The sequence below is a fragment of the Salminus brasiliensis genome, chromosome 23 (assembly GCF_030463535.1).
Source record: "Salminus brasiliensis chromosome 23, fSalBra1.hap2, whole genome shotgun sequence".
Lineage (NCBI taxonomy): Eukaryota > Metazoa > Chordata > Actinopteri > Characiformes > Bryconidae > Salminus > Salminus brasiliensis.
This window is the reverse complement of record NC_132900.1, coordinates 24866456-24878472: the sequence shown is the minus strand read 5'-3', so window position 1 is coordinate 24878472 and position 12017 is coordinate 24866456. Positions and strand designations below refer to the sequence as shown.

Here is a 12017-nt window from a genome sequence, read left to right as displayed (position 1 = left end):
CAGAAAGGGTTCCACTATTGTTACAAGTCATAGAATCTTTCTTTGGTACTATACTATAGCTTTTGGGCACCCACTGAGCAAAAAGGGTTCCACACAGTACTAAAAGGTTTTTTATTTGTATTATAACTTTTTAAAGGTTAGTAAAGTAAATGACCAAACATGACTCTGAACTTGTACTTAGGTAGATTTCTGAGCTGCTATTTTTGCTCATTATTATATTACTGCTGGAGCATCACTTCTACCGGAGAATGGGGATAGAACTCCCAGCACATTGTCCATGAAGGGAATCAAACCCCAGCCTGTTGTTTGGAGGGCAGTGGTGTTATCCACTTCACTATTTCACCCGGCACAGCTGTAAACAGTTACGAGAAACAGAAAAACAAACAGTAGGCAAGACATCGATGCTCAGAAAGCTTTATTTGCAGAGTTGGGGGATGAAACTGTAGACTACGATACAGATCAGAAGACTAATGGAGTGTTTATGTGTGAGGAAGCGTTTTTGCGGTGGTTTTGGAGTGATAGCAGCACATTCACTCCTCCTCTTCGTCCTGTGCAGCTCCAGATATGGAGTAGGTCCTCTCCTGCATGTCCCTCTGGACTGTGTCGTCTTCTGCTTTAACTGTTCTAGTGGAAAAATGAAGCCTGCTTTTAACAACAAATCATATTTGCATGCTATTACTGTTATAACACTTATGTGGGGCACTGATTGTATAGTTACACCACAGCTTTTGATATTTTAATATGTTTTACATGTGCATCTGTCAATGCAACAAGATTTCATAAAAGTGGTACCTATATGACTAAAGTGTACCCCAAGGAATATGTAACGTGCACAATTCAAAAGGTACTCCCATACATATCTTGCCATTTACAATGAGCTCCATCCACTGGTGGCGCTGTTTTGCCAGTGCCACACAACCCATTAATGGTTGTAAACTCTAGCAGAAACAGTAAGAACTTCTACTAGGGTTATGGTAAAGGGGGTAAGGGCTAGGTTAGAAACAGATTAGGTTAGGCACCCCACTGTCTTGGGATACATCCTGCATTTACTTTTGCACTCTGTTCCATGTATGCACAATACTGCCATTTTTGCACCATATGTTACATGCATATGTTTGCACTTCCGGTAGATGCTAACTAATCTATAGGTTTTGGTTGAGGTGTAGATGTTTGTTTTGTGTCTGGATTGTGCCAGTAATTTGTGCATATACATGACTATAAACGTATACACATTGTACAAATCCTAAAATGATTTACATTTAGTAGTTGTTGGAACAAAACCTTTTTCGTCTCCAGTTTTTTTTTTACATTGACTTGACAAGATTTTATTCCTGTCCTGTAAAGTTTCTTTTAAACAAACTTAGCTGTAGTACACAGTACACCGTTACCTAATCAGCACAGTCTTCCTCTCAGTCATCTCCACCGCCTGTTCTTTGCTGTAATCAATAGTTGTGCCCTCTCCAACTCCTGCACCGAAACCTCCTCCCAGCCCTGCGGCACCTGCTCCAACTCCTCCTGCAATACCACCTCTGGCCCCCAGAGCTCCAACGCCTCCTGCAGTATCTCCGCCCAAGGCACCCAGGGCTCCCACACCCCCTGCAATACCGCCTCTGGCCCCCAGGACTCCTGCAGTACCAGCATCCATGGCCCCCAGGCCGCCACCGACAGCCCCCAGGCCACCGCCAATAGCCCCCAGACCGCCGCTGATAGCCCCAATGCTACCAGCGGCCATCAGAGACATGGTCCGCATTCCCTGTACCATGGTGGTGATACGAGAATCTTCACCTTCAATCAGCTTCCTGTAAAGAACACAGTAAACATCAAATAGTAAAACTCAACCCTCTTAAGTAAGACTTCGTCCGCCACACCTTAAAACTTAAAGTCTAAAACGACTGTTATTGATCTGCTTCATAAGAGGAACAATAAAACACCACTGAAGAGTGCAGCAGAATGGTCTATGCATGTTCAGTTTTGTAAACAGCACTGAGGAATGGATCTCACTGCTTGTAGTTTTACCTGTAGGTGGTGATTTCAAGCTCCAGGCCCATCTTAACATTGAGGAGGTCCTGATACTCGCGGAGGTGAAGAGCAATCTTCTCTTTGGTGGACTTCAGTTCCAGCTGCAGGGCCTCGATTCTGGCCTGGAGATAGAAAGTTTTAAATGAGAGTGTGTTCTGTAGACATGTGATCTGTGTGAATCTGTGTAAATCAGGCTAGATGACTCTCTGACCTGCAACCCCTCCAGCTCTTTCCGGTGTCTCTCCTGTGTCTCGCGGAGCTGAGCTTCTAGAGCTTCATTCTTGGTCTTCATGGAATCCAAGTTGCGTTCCTTACCTTGAATCTATAAATACACATAAACAGAATGTTTGAACAACTATTTAGACTTTGGACTTCTGAGTTCTGAGTAAACTGCTTTAGGATCAGTGGTCAAAAACATACACTAAAAACTGGGGTGATCTTGACATGATCTAAATGAATCTGTTGGTTGCAGAAGAATCAAATGTGTTACACTGTGTCTCGTCAAAATAAGTAAATGGAAATCATTTATAGCATTTTTTACTGAGGCTCAAAGCTTTTTCAGAGCAAAATTACTACTAGTACTATTATTATTATTATTTTTTTATTTTTATTTTTTTATTTTTATTATTTTTTAATATTATAAAATTAATATTTTTGTTAGCAATGCAAGTCATGTGATGAAATGTTGTTATTACTATTTATACACATCCATAACCTATGACAAAAATAGCTATTGCAATAAAACTCTTTACATAATAATAATAACAATAAAATATTTGAATATTAAACATACATCTTTCTTGGCGCCTGCGATTTCTTCTCTCACGCTCCGTACGGCATCGACATGCCGCGTAGACTTGTTGCTGAGGTCGTCAAATTTAGTTCTGTACCACGAGTCCATGTCCTACAGAAAACAATTGACCACAACACAACATTGACCACAAAGCTCTTTTAGAGCCACACTTATGCTGTATTAAGTGTTACGGTACACATATTTTCAGGTTAAATGTGTTTTTATTAGATATTACAGTATTTCTAGTATGAAAATGTTTTGATTCTACAGATATATTCTACACACTTGGTTTAATAAGCCCCAAACATCACAACCCCTCCACTTTCAAAGTTCTTCAGAGGAAAAGCCCAGTCATTTAAGAGTAGATGTGTCCACGGCATATGCACTGTCCATTCCCAACCCCGTTTTACTCTGATACGCTGCTCCCAGATGCCTAGTTTTGATTAGAGAGTAATGGACATATGGGCAAGGCCAGTTTATATTTCAATAAACTGAATTATGATACTGAATAGTACACATTTTGTATTCAGTACCACTTCAAACACACCTAATGGAGGGAACCACAGGCCGTAGATGCTTTTTACCTGTATCTGGGGGATTAAAAGCTGCAATACAGCAACAGTTTGGACTGGCTTGATAGTCCAGAAGGACAGACTACCTGTAGGTTTTTGCTTGCGATGTCTTCATACTGAAGCTGGACTTGTTGGAGAGCGCCGGCAAGGTCTGGGAGAGAGTAAGCGTCCTGGACCGAAGCATGGGCTGAAAAGATCTGCTTCATCAGCTCCTCAATTTCCTAAAAAAAGAGGGGGTGTTTGCTTCTTTAGATTTAGCACTGAAGCTATGAGGCTAATGTTGCTGACATGCCATGGTAGCAAATATCACACCAATTACCATGTTGCTAACTGCGCTGTTGTTGAGTATTAGATCTCCAATAATCTCTAATAGACATTTTATAATAGACAGTTTATGTTTTTTTTTGACACTGTATGACCCACTGTTAATTATAAATGTGGACAGAAGTATGTTAACATAGCTTCAAATAGTGGCATCCATCCTTAAATGGTGGCTATAAGCTCCCATGTTCGCTTGTAACTCCAGTGCTGATCTAAACAAGTAACCTTCAGAAACCAAACTCGGCTGATGGGCAGCATTTCAGTAATAGAGTAAGATGTATGTTTAGCAGAACTTACTTAAATCAGTTTATCCTAACTGCTCACCTCTTTGTGAACCCGCTGAAGGAACACGATCTCCACCTCCAGGTTGTCCAACTGCTTTTCCAGCGCGATGCGAGCAGAGGTTGCAGCATCAACATCCTGAAAATAAACAAAATGCCTCAATCAGGTACTCAATCAGGCAAGACATGGTATCGTTTTTTTAATTATGCTTTTGTACCAGGCTAATTTTGCCAACAAACACAAGTCAGTGGTCAACCAAATGGTCTTTGTAAGCTCTTCTTTGTTATGGTTCAGACCTGTCCATGTGGTTTAGGACGCATTATGACTTATTGTGAACTTTGTTGTGTCCAAAAGTGTAGTTTTGCTAATATTCATAGCTCACAGTAAGTGTGCTAAAGAAAACTACTAGTCTACAAGTCTGCACCACCTAATTAAGACCTGGATGCAGCTGAAAGAAGCCATTGGGGGTATGTATGTATGTATGAATGTATGTATGTACAGAAAAGATTTGGGTCACCTTTGACCTTTTGGGTGTTTGTTAGCAGTGTTGTAGCATTGTAGCCTAAGTGCGGAGTGCACGGTTAGATGATTTCCCTGCTCTAACAGACCAACTAAACCTGGCAAATACCAGGTGACTTGAATTATCAGGTGCGTTTGAGCAGGAAAAGCCCTCCAGGACAGGAATTGCCCACCCATGCTGTAGAGGATGTGACTTACTTACACTTAGAGCATCAGCTACAGTTCAGCCAAAATATCTTAAAATAGAAACAGGGCCTTACTGGACGGAAGGCCTCGATTTCCAGCTCGGCCTTCTTCCTCAGCTCCACTGCCTCCTCATACTTCACCTTAATCATCTCCAGCTGACCAGCCACCGCATCTTTAGCAGCAATGGCCATATCCTTCAAAAGAGCAGCGCTTAAGATAACTGAAAGTGTACTGAATGATTTCAAGATACAATTTGTGATTTAGTATTGTTCACAGTGATGGTGGAAGAAATGAAAAGCTAGCTAAAAGATATCTGAGTATTCCACCAAATGGTTAAACATGCTTTGCCTGATGCCCAAGACATGTAGGGCGTTCTTTGCCAAAAATGTGGCTCCCAAAGAAAAGATTTTCCTACTATTTTACCACCAGCAACATTCCATATACAACTCAGAAGACATGTTTAGGTTCACTGGTGGGTTTGGATAGTAAATGGCTATAATGGCTATATTTGTGTTGCAGTCATGGCGATGCTTGGCTCCATTCCCCACCACCACTGTAAAGAAATCTGTAAGTTTGAATGGAACAGTTACTGTAGTAAACTTGAGTAATTGTTAGGATGTCTTACATTTTTACATTAAATTCATAAAGAAATTATGTAGAAATATCTGTGGTATTAATATAGATATTTTTCAGCTGTGTAAACTTTCCCCGTAGACCGTACCCGCTGAATTCTCATTTGGTCAGCAATTCTGCGGAGCTCCTTCAGCTGCTCCTCATACAGCATGCGCAGACCTGTGGGCTTCAGGAAGCGGTTCTGAAGGGATTCGATCTCTGTCTCCAGAAGTTTATTCTGCTGCTCCAGAGAACGAACCTGCAGAACAGTGCAGTGATCAGTGAGCTCTTGCTTCAGGTCGCTGATTTGAGGCCTTGGCCTTTTAAGTGTAGAAACCTGTATATTATAAAACCTGTGTCTTGCCTTTTCGATGTAGGCTGCCAGTCGGTCGTTTAATGCCACCATCTCCTTTCTCTCTCCGGTCCTGGTGCTGAGGAACTCCTGGTTTTCTGCAGTGACGGCATCCAGATCAATCGCTGCTCCTCCAGCACTTACGCACACTGCGCCCACCCCCACACTGCAAAACACACCAGTTAGACACATGCCTATCAAGTGACCACTCTATATTTATGATAAATTACAGGTTATGTAAGTTAAGCAAATTTAATTGGTGGAGTGATTTTAATCCAGTATGAATCTGCAGTCTGACAGAAAAAATGTTGAATGATTTGAATCCAGTATGAATCAGCAGCCTGCCTGAAATAATTGTGGAATGGACTTAATCCAGTATGAATCAGCAGCCTGCCTGAAATAATTGTGGAATGGACTTAATCCAGTATGAATCAGCAGCCTGCCTGAAATAATTGTGGAATGGTCTTAATCCAGTATGAATCAGCAGCCTGCCTGAAATAATTGTGGAATGGTCTTAATCCAGTATGAATCAGCAGCCTGCCTGAAATAATTGTGGAATGGTCTTAATCCAGTATAAATCTGCAGTCTGACTGGTAATTATGGAGTGTTTTTAATCCAGTTTGAATTTGCAGTTTTACAGAAATAATTGTTGAATTATTTGAATCCAGTATGAATCCACAGTGTGTATTCAATGTATAATAATAATAATAATAATAATAATTATTATTATTATTATTATTATTATTATTATATGGCTTGATAAACTGTAAACCATTTTATAAATGGGTGGTTGGGGTGTTGGTTCAGTCTAGACCAGACCCAATCCTTGTCCTTTAGATCTACCATCCTTATCTAACACATCTGATGCAGATAAGGTCTTCAGAGGCTTTTTTAAATTAGAACCAGGTGTGTTAGATCTGAAATCTCCAGGGTGGTACATCCACAGGACCAGGATTGGGCAGCCCTGATCCAGAGGGACCCCCAAGTCTCCATTTTGCTTTAAAAAAAGACCTCATACACAGATGTCCCAGCTTCTAGCACACCTGAGCCAGGTAACCAGGGGCTGTAAATCCTGATACCTAGCTCAGGTGTGTTTGGATAAATATATATATAAAAAATAACATGGACTGGCTGATGGTCCCTACAGACTGGATTGAAACCCCCCTGACATAACTGAATAGCAAGAGCACATGATGATGTGATGTGTCCACAGAAGATGCACTGCTGTATCACATAGGTTTTTATTAGCGTGCTGTCCAAATGAGTCGCTTGTGAGCAGTGTGTGATATCTAACACAGCCTAATCTAATTTCACACATTATGACGATTCTAAGCTAATACCAGCTATGATGAAAGACTATTATTACTAAATTCTGCCTCGCCCATCGGTTCTAACACTTCCGATGCTTGAACTAGAGATATGCAAAGAAATGCTCCTGCTAATTTAGCAGCAGTTTTCAGTTGTTGGTGTCATTTTCCCCTTTAAAGTAATTTACTCACCCTTAACCCTACTTAACCTTTCCCTTCTTATTACCCCACATATAGCCAAGACTAGGCAACCATATTCACCAATTTTGTTGGACACCAAAGGAATTTGGCCTCCGCCTTTAACACATCTATGCAGTGAACACACACACATACACACTAGTGACAGTGAGCACATGTGCCCAGGACGGTAGGCAGCCATTGCTGCGGTGCCCGGGGAGCAGAGAGGTTGAAAAGCCTTGCTCAAGTACACAACAGAGGCAGCTTGCTGAGCGTGGGTATTGAATCCACAACTCTGTCATTAATAGCCCAGTGCTCTAACCTGAGCCATCATGTGCAACCCTGCGTAACCAGAGTTTGTGCAAAATCCGGTAACATTACTGTACCACATCAGTCGACTTGCTTCTTTCACTTTTAGTGACGCTCTGTATCTCTCAGCTCATCCAGAACATATAGGGTCCCAAAATAGTCGTCTGCTTGGTTAAGAGATTCATAAAATACATTGTACCATATTAAAATATAAGATCCTTGAGAAACTTTAGGAGGTTCTTCAGTTTAAAACTGTGGAGGAACCTTCAAGAAAAGGGTTTCAGAAGAAAAAGAAAAACATTGAAGGTTCATCAAAGCACCTTTAGAGGTTCTTCCACTGTTTTAAACTGAAGATCCTCCAAAAATTCCTCAAGGATCCTATACTTTTACCAGTGTAGAACATTTTACAGTTTTGCTGAGTTCCATTATTGTCAAATACTAAGACTTAAAGAGCCCGTTGCTTATATACCTTATTTACCCATTTCAATTACTTAAGTACCTTTGAAGAACTCACTGTTCTGTGAGTAATACATTCTTTGGTGTGCTCCATAAATTCCCCTGAACGGAGCATTTTACAGAGCTCTCTGACTGGCAGTGCATAAACAAACCCAAGATTTTGGGGTTCCTGAAGGTACCTACATTACTTGTAACCAAACATTATCCTTTCATATTCAGTGCAAAACTGAAGAAGCAAACATAAGATACCAGACATGCAGGCTGACTGCAAGGGAAGGATTGTGCAGAGGTCAGTAGAAAGGGTTGAAACTTCATTGGGCTTACCCGGTCATTAGAGGCCTGCTGCGGGTGCTAGACAACGTCCTGCGGCCTACAGCCATACTGCTGCTGCTGGCTGCTGCTGCCGCCGCTGTGCGGGAGTAACTAGCTGAACGGCACCTTCCTGCGTCCCTCCTGACTGGAGAGGGGCTGCTGACCCGCACCTGGTAGGACGAGGTGGTGGTGTCCTCAAAGTGACGGCGGTAGGATGAAATTCTTTCTGGGCTGCGGCTCATGGTGGGAACAGGCCTGGGCTTTAGTGTCTACCTCTTCTGATCTGGTCTTCCACTGGACTTCCACTGATGGTCCTCTGGTCACGAACACACACTGGACATGGTCTAATATACTCAGAGCCCAGAAGATGACTTACCAACTCTGGAATTTGTAGCTTTGGTAGCACAGAAAGCCACGGCCGCCACTCAAACATCTACCAGGGACGTGTGAGGAGATGGAGCAGGGCCTGGATGAGGCCCCATTAGTCAGTAGGTGCAAATGTGATGTGATATGCTGTGATATGAAGGGCCTTTAATTGCCTACTCAGCAGCAGAGCAGGCTGCAGACGGCAGGGTCAAGATCCCTCTGCGCGGGCGTGACAGGCATGGCCATTAATGCTGCAGATTAACATGGAAACAAGATTGTTATCTTGAATAAAAAACTGCTATAAAGAGAGATTTCGAGCTTTTAATGGTCTCGTAATGGGGCTCACGCATGAGCAGGCTGAGAGATGTGAGTGGGGTTAACAGCAGTGGTGTCTGACAGGGACTGTTCATCATTAATACAACTACCAACATGGCGACAACTAGCTACATGGACTCTATAAATCAGGAATGCACAGAATAAAGGCCCTAGACCACGCACTACACCTCTGACCTCTCTAACCTGACAGCATTTTGATGCTGATGATTATGGCCACATTGATACAATTCATTTGTTTTCTTAAAGAAGTTATTAATACACAGGCTGTGTGTGAAGTAGTAAACTGGTCCAACAAACAGCTGTAAAACTGTCCATAATAGTACATCTAAATGCAGTGTTAGGTGCATAAGCTTAATGAGTTTAATAAGCACATTATTCCATCATTTCAGAGAACACAGTTCCACTGCTCCACAGCTCAATGCTGGAGGGCTTTATACTCCTTTAGCCCACGCCTGGCACTAGACATGCCAATAGGTTCATGTTCATCTGCTCCAGAGAGTCCTATTCTATTGACTGAACTTCTCTACAGGGGCCAGACAAGTGGTGTGTGTGCATTTGCATATCTGTGTCGGCAGCAATGGGTGCAACTTACAGCTGAATGCATTCACCAAAAGGTGTGTCCACAAACATTTGAACCTACAGGAAACAGGCGCTGGTCATTTGACTGCTGTTACAGAGTTTACTGTCCCTTTATCAGCGCATTTGTGATTTGGTGGGTAAGATTCCTTCCAGTGTAGCTCTGCTGTGCCGTGTATGTGTATGTGTGTGTGTGTTAGAGGAGGGCTGAATGTGTTGCGTATCTTCCAGATTATTATGGCCGCTAAATGAGCTCAAACACTCAAGCTCTATTTCACTCACATTTCCTCATTCAGTTCCAATACTGTGAGTCATCCACACCGAACCATTACTGACCACTGACCACATTTCACAACAGTATACTACACTGATAGCCTCTCTCGCTCTATTTCTCTCTCTCTCTCTCTCTCTCTCTCTCTCTCTAAAGTTGCTGTTACAGATTTCTTCTTTAAATTATATTTAAACAAAGAACTTATTCAGAATTTGAACCACTAAAAATGCTAAAGGTCACTTCAGTTCCTCATAACTTTCCTACTGAACTTCCTTATGTTTACTGAATAATTCATAGTGGATTAGTGAATGCTTAATTGAAAGTAGTTACTGAAAAATTCCTCATGAACAGGGGTGATGCCAGAGCTTCTGGGCCCTATGAAAAGCTATTCCACTGGGCCCCACAACTCAACAATTCTGCCAAAAGCATTTAGAAGTGGATGGATGGGCCCTAACTCCCCCCATACAGTGCCCCTGCTTAATAATACTGTTTTATTTTTAGTAGATACTGAATAAGTCATAGTGAATACAGAGTAAATCATAGTAGATATTGAATAAGTCATAGTGGATACTATTTTATAGTAGTTATACATAATATTTCATAGTGGATACTTAATTTTTAGTAGTTACTAAAAGGTATTTTTATAAATACTGAATTCAGTAGACACTGACTAATTCATAATGGATACCAAATCATTCATAGTACATACAAAATAATTCATTATAAATGTTTAACATATCATACCAGATCCTGAATGATTCATAGTGAAATAATCAGCTGTAGTCATTTTGTGATGAACACAATGTACAAATAATTTAGTTATAGACTCAATACATTTTAACAATGAGCTGAATAATAATCCTGCAGTTTAATGGGTTAAATTTCCAGCTGATCATAATGAAATACACTCACTCATTCTTGGGTGACTGTAATAATCATATCATTAGGCTGATGAAGAAGGTGCTTGAGTGCACGAGAGATTCTTTCAGCATCATATCATGGAGGCTCCGAGCATGGCTCTTCATTCATCAGAAGAGACACTGGAGCTCACAGGGACTTGCTAGAAATGAGCTGATGCCTGTGATGTATAGTGGAAAGGACCCTTGTTATTAAAGCCTTTCTCTGTCACACTTAGCAGAAGCAGCACCATCATCCTCTTCATCATCTCAGTCATAAAGGAAACACTAAAATAATCTCTTTCAGTGTTGATTTAAATCATTAACACTGTCTTTCCCATTTCAACCCATACCACTGCACTGCATTTTGAACATACCTTGTTTTACACGTCCTTTCTTTAATGTACAATAACGCAAGACGACTTTTCTCCAATCACTTTGGAGCATTTTTATTAAGCTGTTCTCTGTTTGGCATGAAAAATGAATTCAATTAATTTGATCAATTAATTCATTCACCTAAATATTTTATTTCCATTTACATAAAATGGCACACTTTCTTAATATCTATTAAGGAAGATACCAGCCCATTCAGCACAACATCTGAGTATAATTTATGGCTTAATCTCTTCTGGATCTTCTGAAATAAAATCTCATCACACTAAATATAATACCCACGTGCACACTCTGCTGAACAAGCCCTCAAACATATAGAAGTCTGAAGCAAGGCCAGTATTCCCAGTTCCCATCCAACACCTAGTTGGATCTAATCAGTCCTTCATTAAAATAAATCAGGTGAGCTGCTGGCGAAACTGAACAAAATCCATCTACATCAGTAATCAAACCAGTTCTTCTAACCAACATATCAATAAATTTACTGACCAACAGCACATTCTGACCACAGACCTTTGTTTATTTGGGTTTGTTCGTATGTTAAATAGTTTTACATTAATTTTATACTGTATGTGTCAAGCTTTGCATAGATGCTTCAATCACTGATTATTTGAAAAGTGATTTTTTACACTAATTCATTATGAAATAACAGGTTCTACAGCACAACGCATTCACACGTCATCACGCAATAAGCTTAAAACCAAGCAGACGAGAGAGGTGCGCCAATACCTTTGCCTTTACATAAAGCAATGTTTTTGTTCACTGCAATGATTCCAGTCTACATTATTGTAATGTTTCCAGTATCTGTCATAAATGAACCGTAATAAAAGGTCTGCATCAATGAGAACTGCGAGTTTGCATCAGTGGTTATTATACAGTTTGTCAATTTGTAGGACATACTAAAACTGAACCACATTTAAGGCAAGTGAAGACTGTTCAAAGTATACATTCCTTGAGGAACCTTT

General features: G+C 40.9%; 2 protein-coding genes across 2 annotated transcripts in view; both read right to left on the bottom strand.

Moving 5' to 3' along the window:
- Window positions 1-482: 482 nt before the first annotated feature.
- Window positions 483-8474, bottom strand: LOC140546041 (desmin). The gene is made up of 11 exons (XM_072669160.1): window positions 8230-8474; window positions 5669-5822; window positions 5414-5563; window positions 4767-4886; window positions 4030-4125; window positions 3471-3605; window positions 2813-2923; window positions 2231-2341; window positions 2017-2141; window positions 1389-1799; window positions 483-624 (listed from the first exon to the last, which is right to left on the bottom strand). Exons 1-11 carry the CDS (start codon window positions 8457-8459, stop codon window positions 531-533), a joined length of 1737 nt encoding a protein of 578 aa, XP_072525261.1. The 5' UTR covers window positions 8460-8474; the 3' UTR covers window positions 483-530.
- A 2608-nt stretch (window positions 8475-11082) lies between these two features.
- Window positions 11083-12017, bottom strand: part of tstd3 (thiosulfate sulfurtransferase like domain containing 3) — a 6828-nt gene continuing 5893 nt past the window's right edge. The window contains exon 4 of the mRNA XM_072669282.1: window positions 11083-12017. This exon is cut by the window's right edge and continues 912 nt beyond it. The gene's annotated coding sequence lies outside the window, so the exon portion shown is untranslated.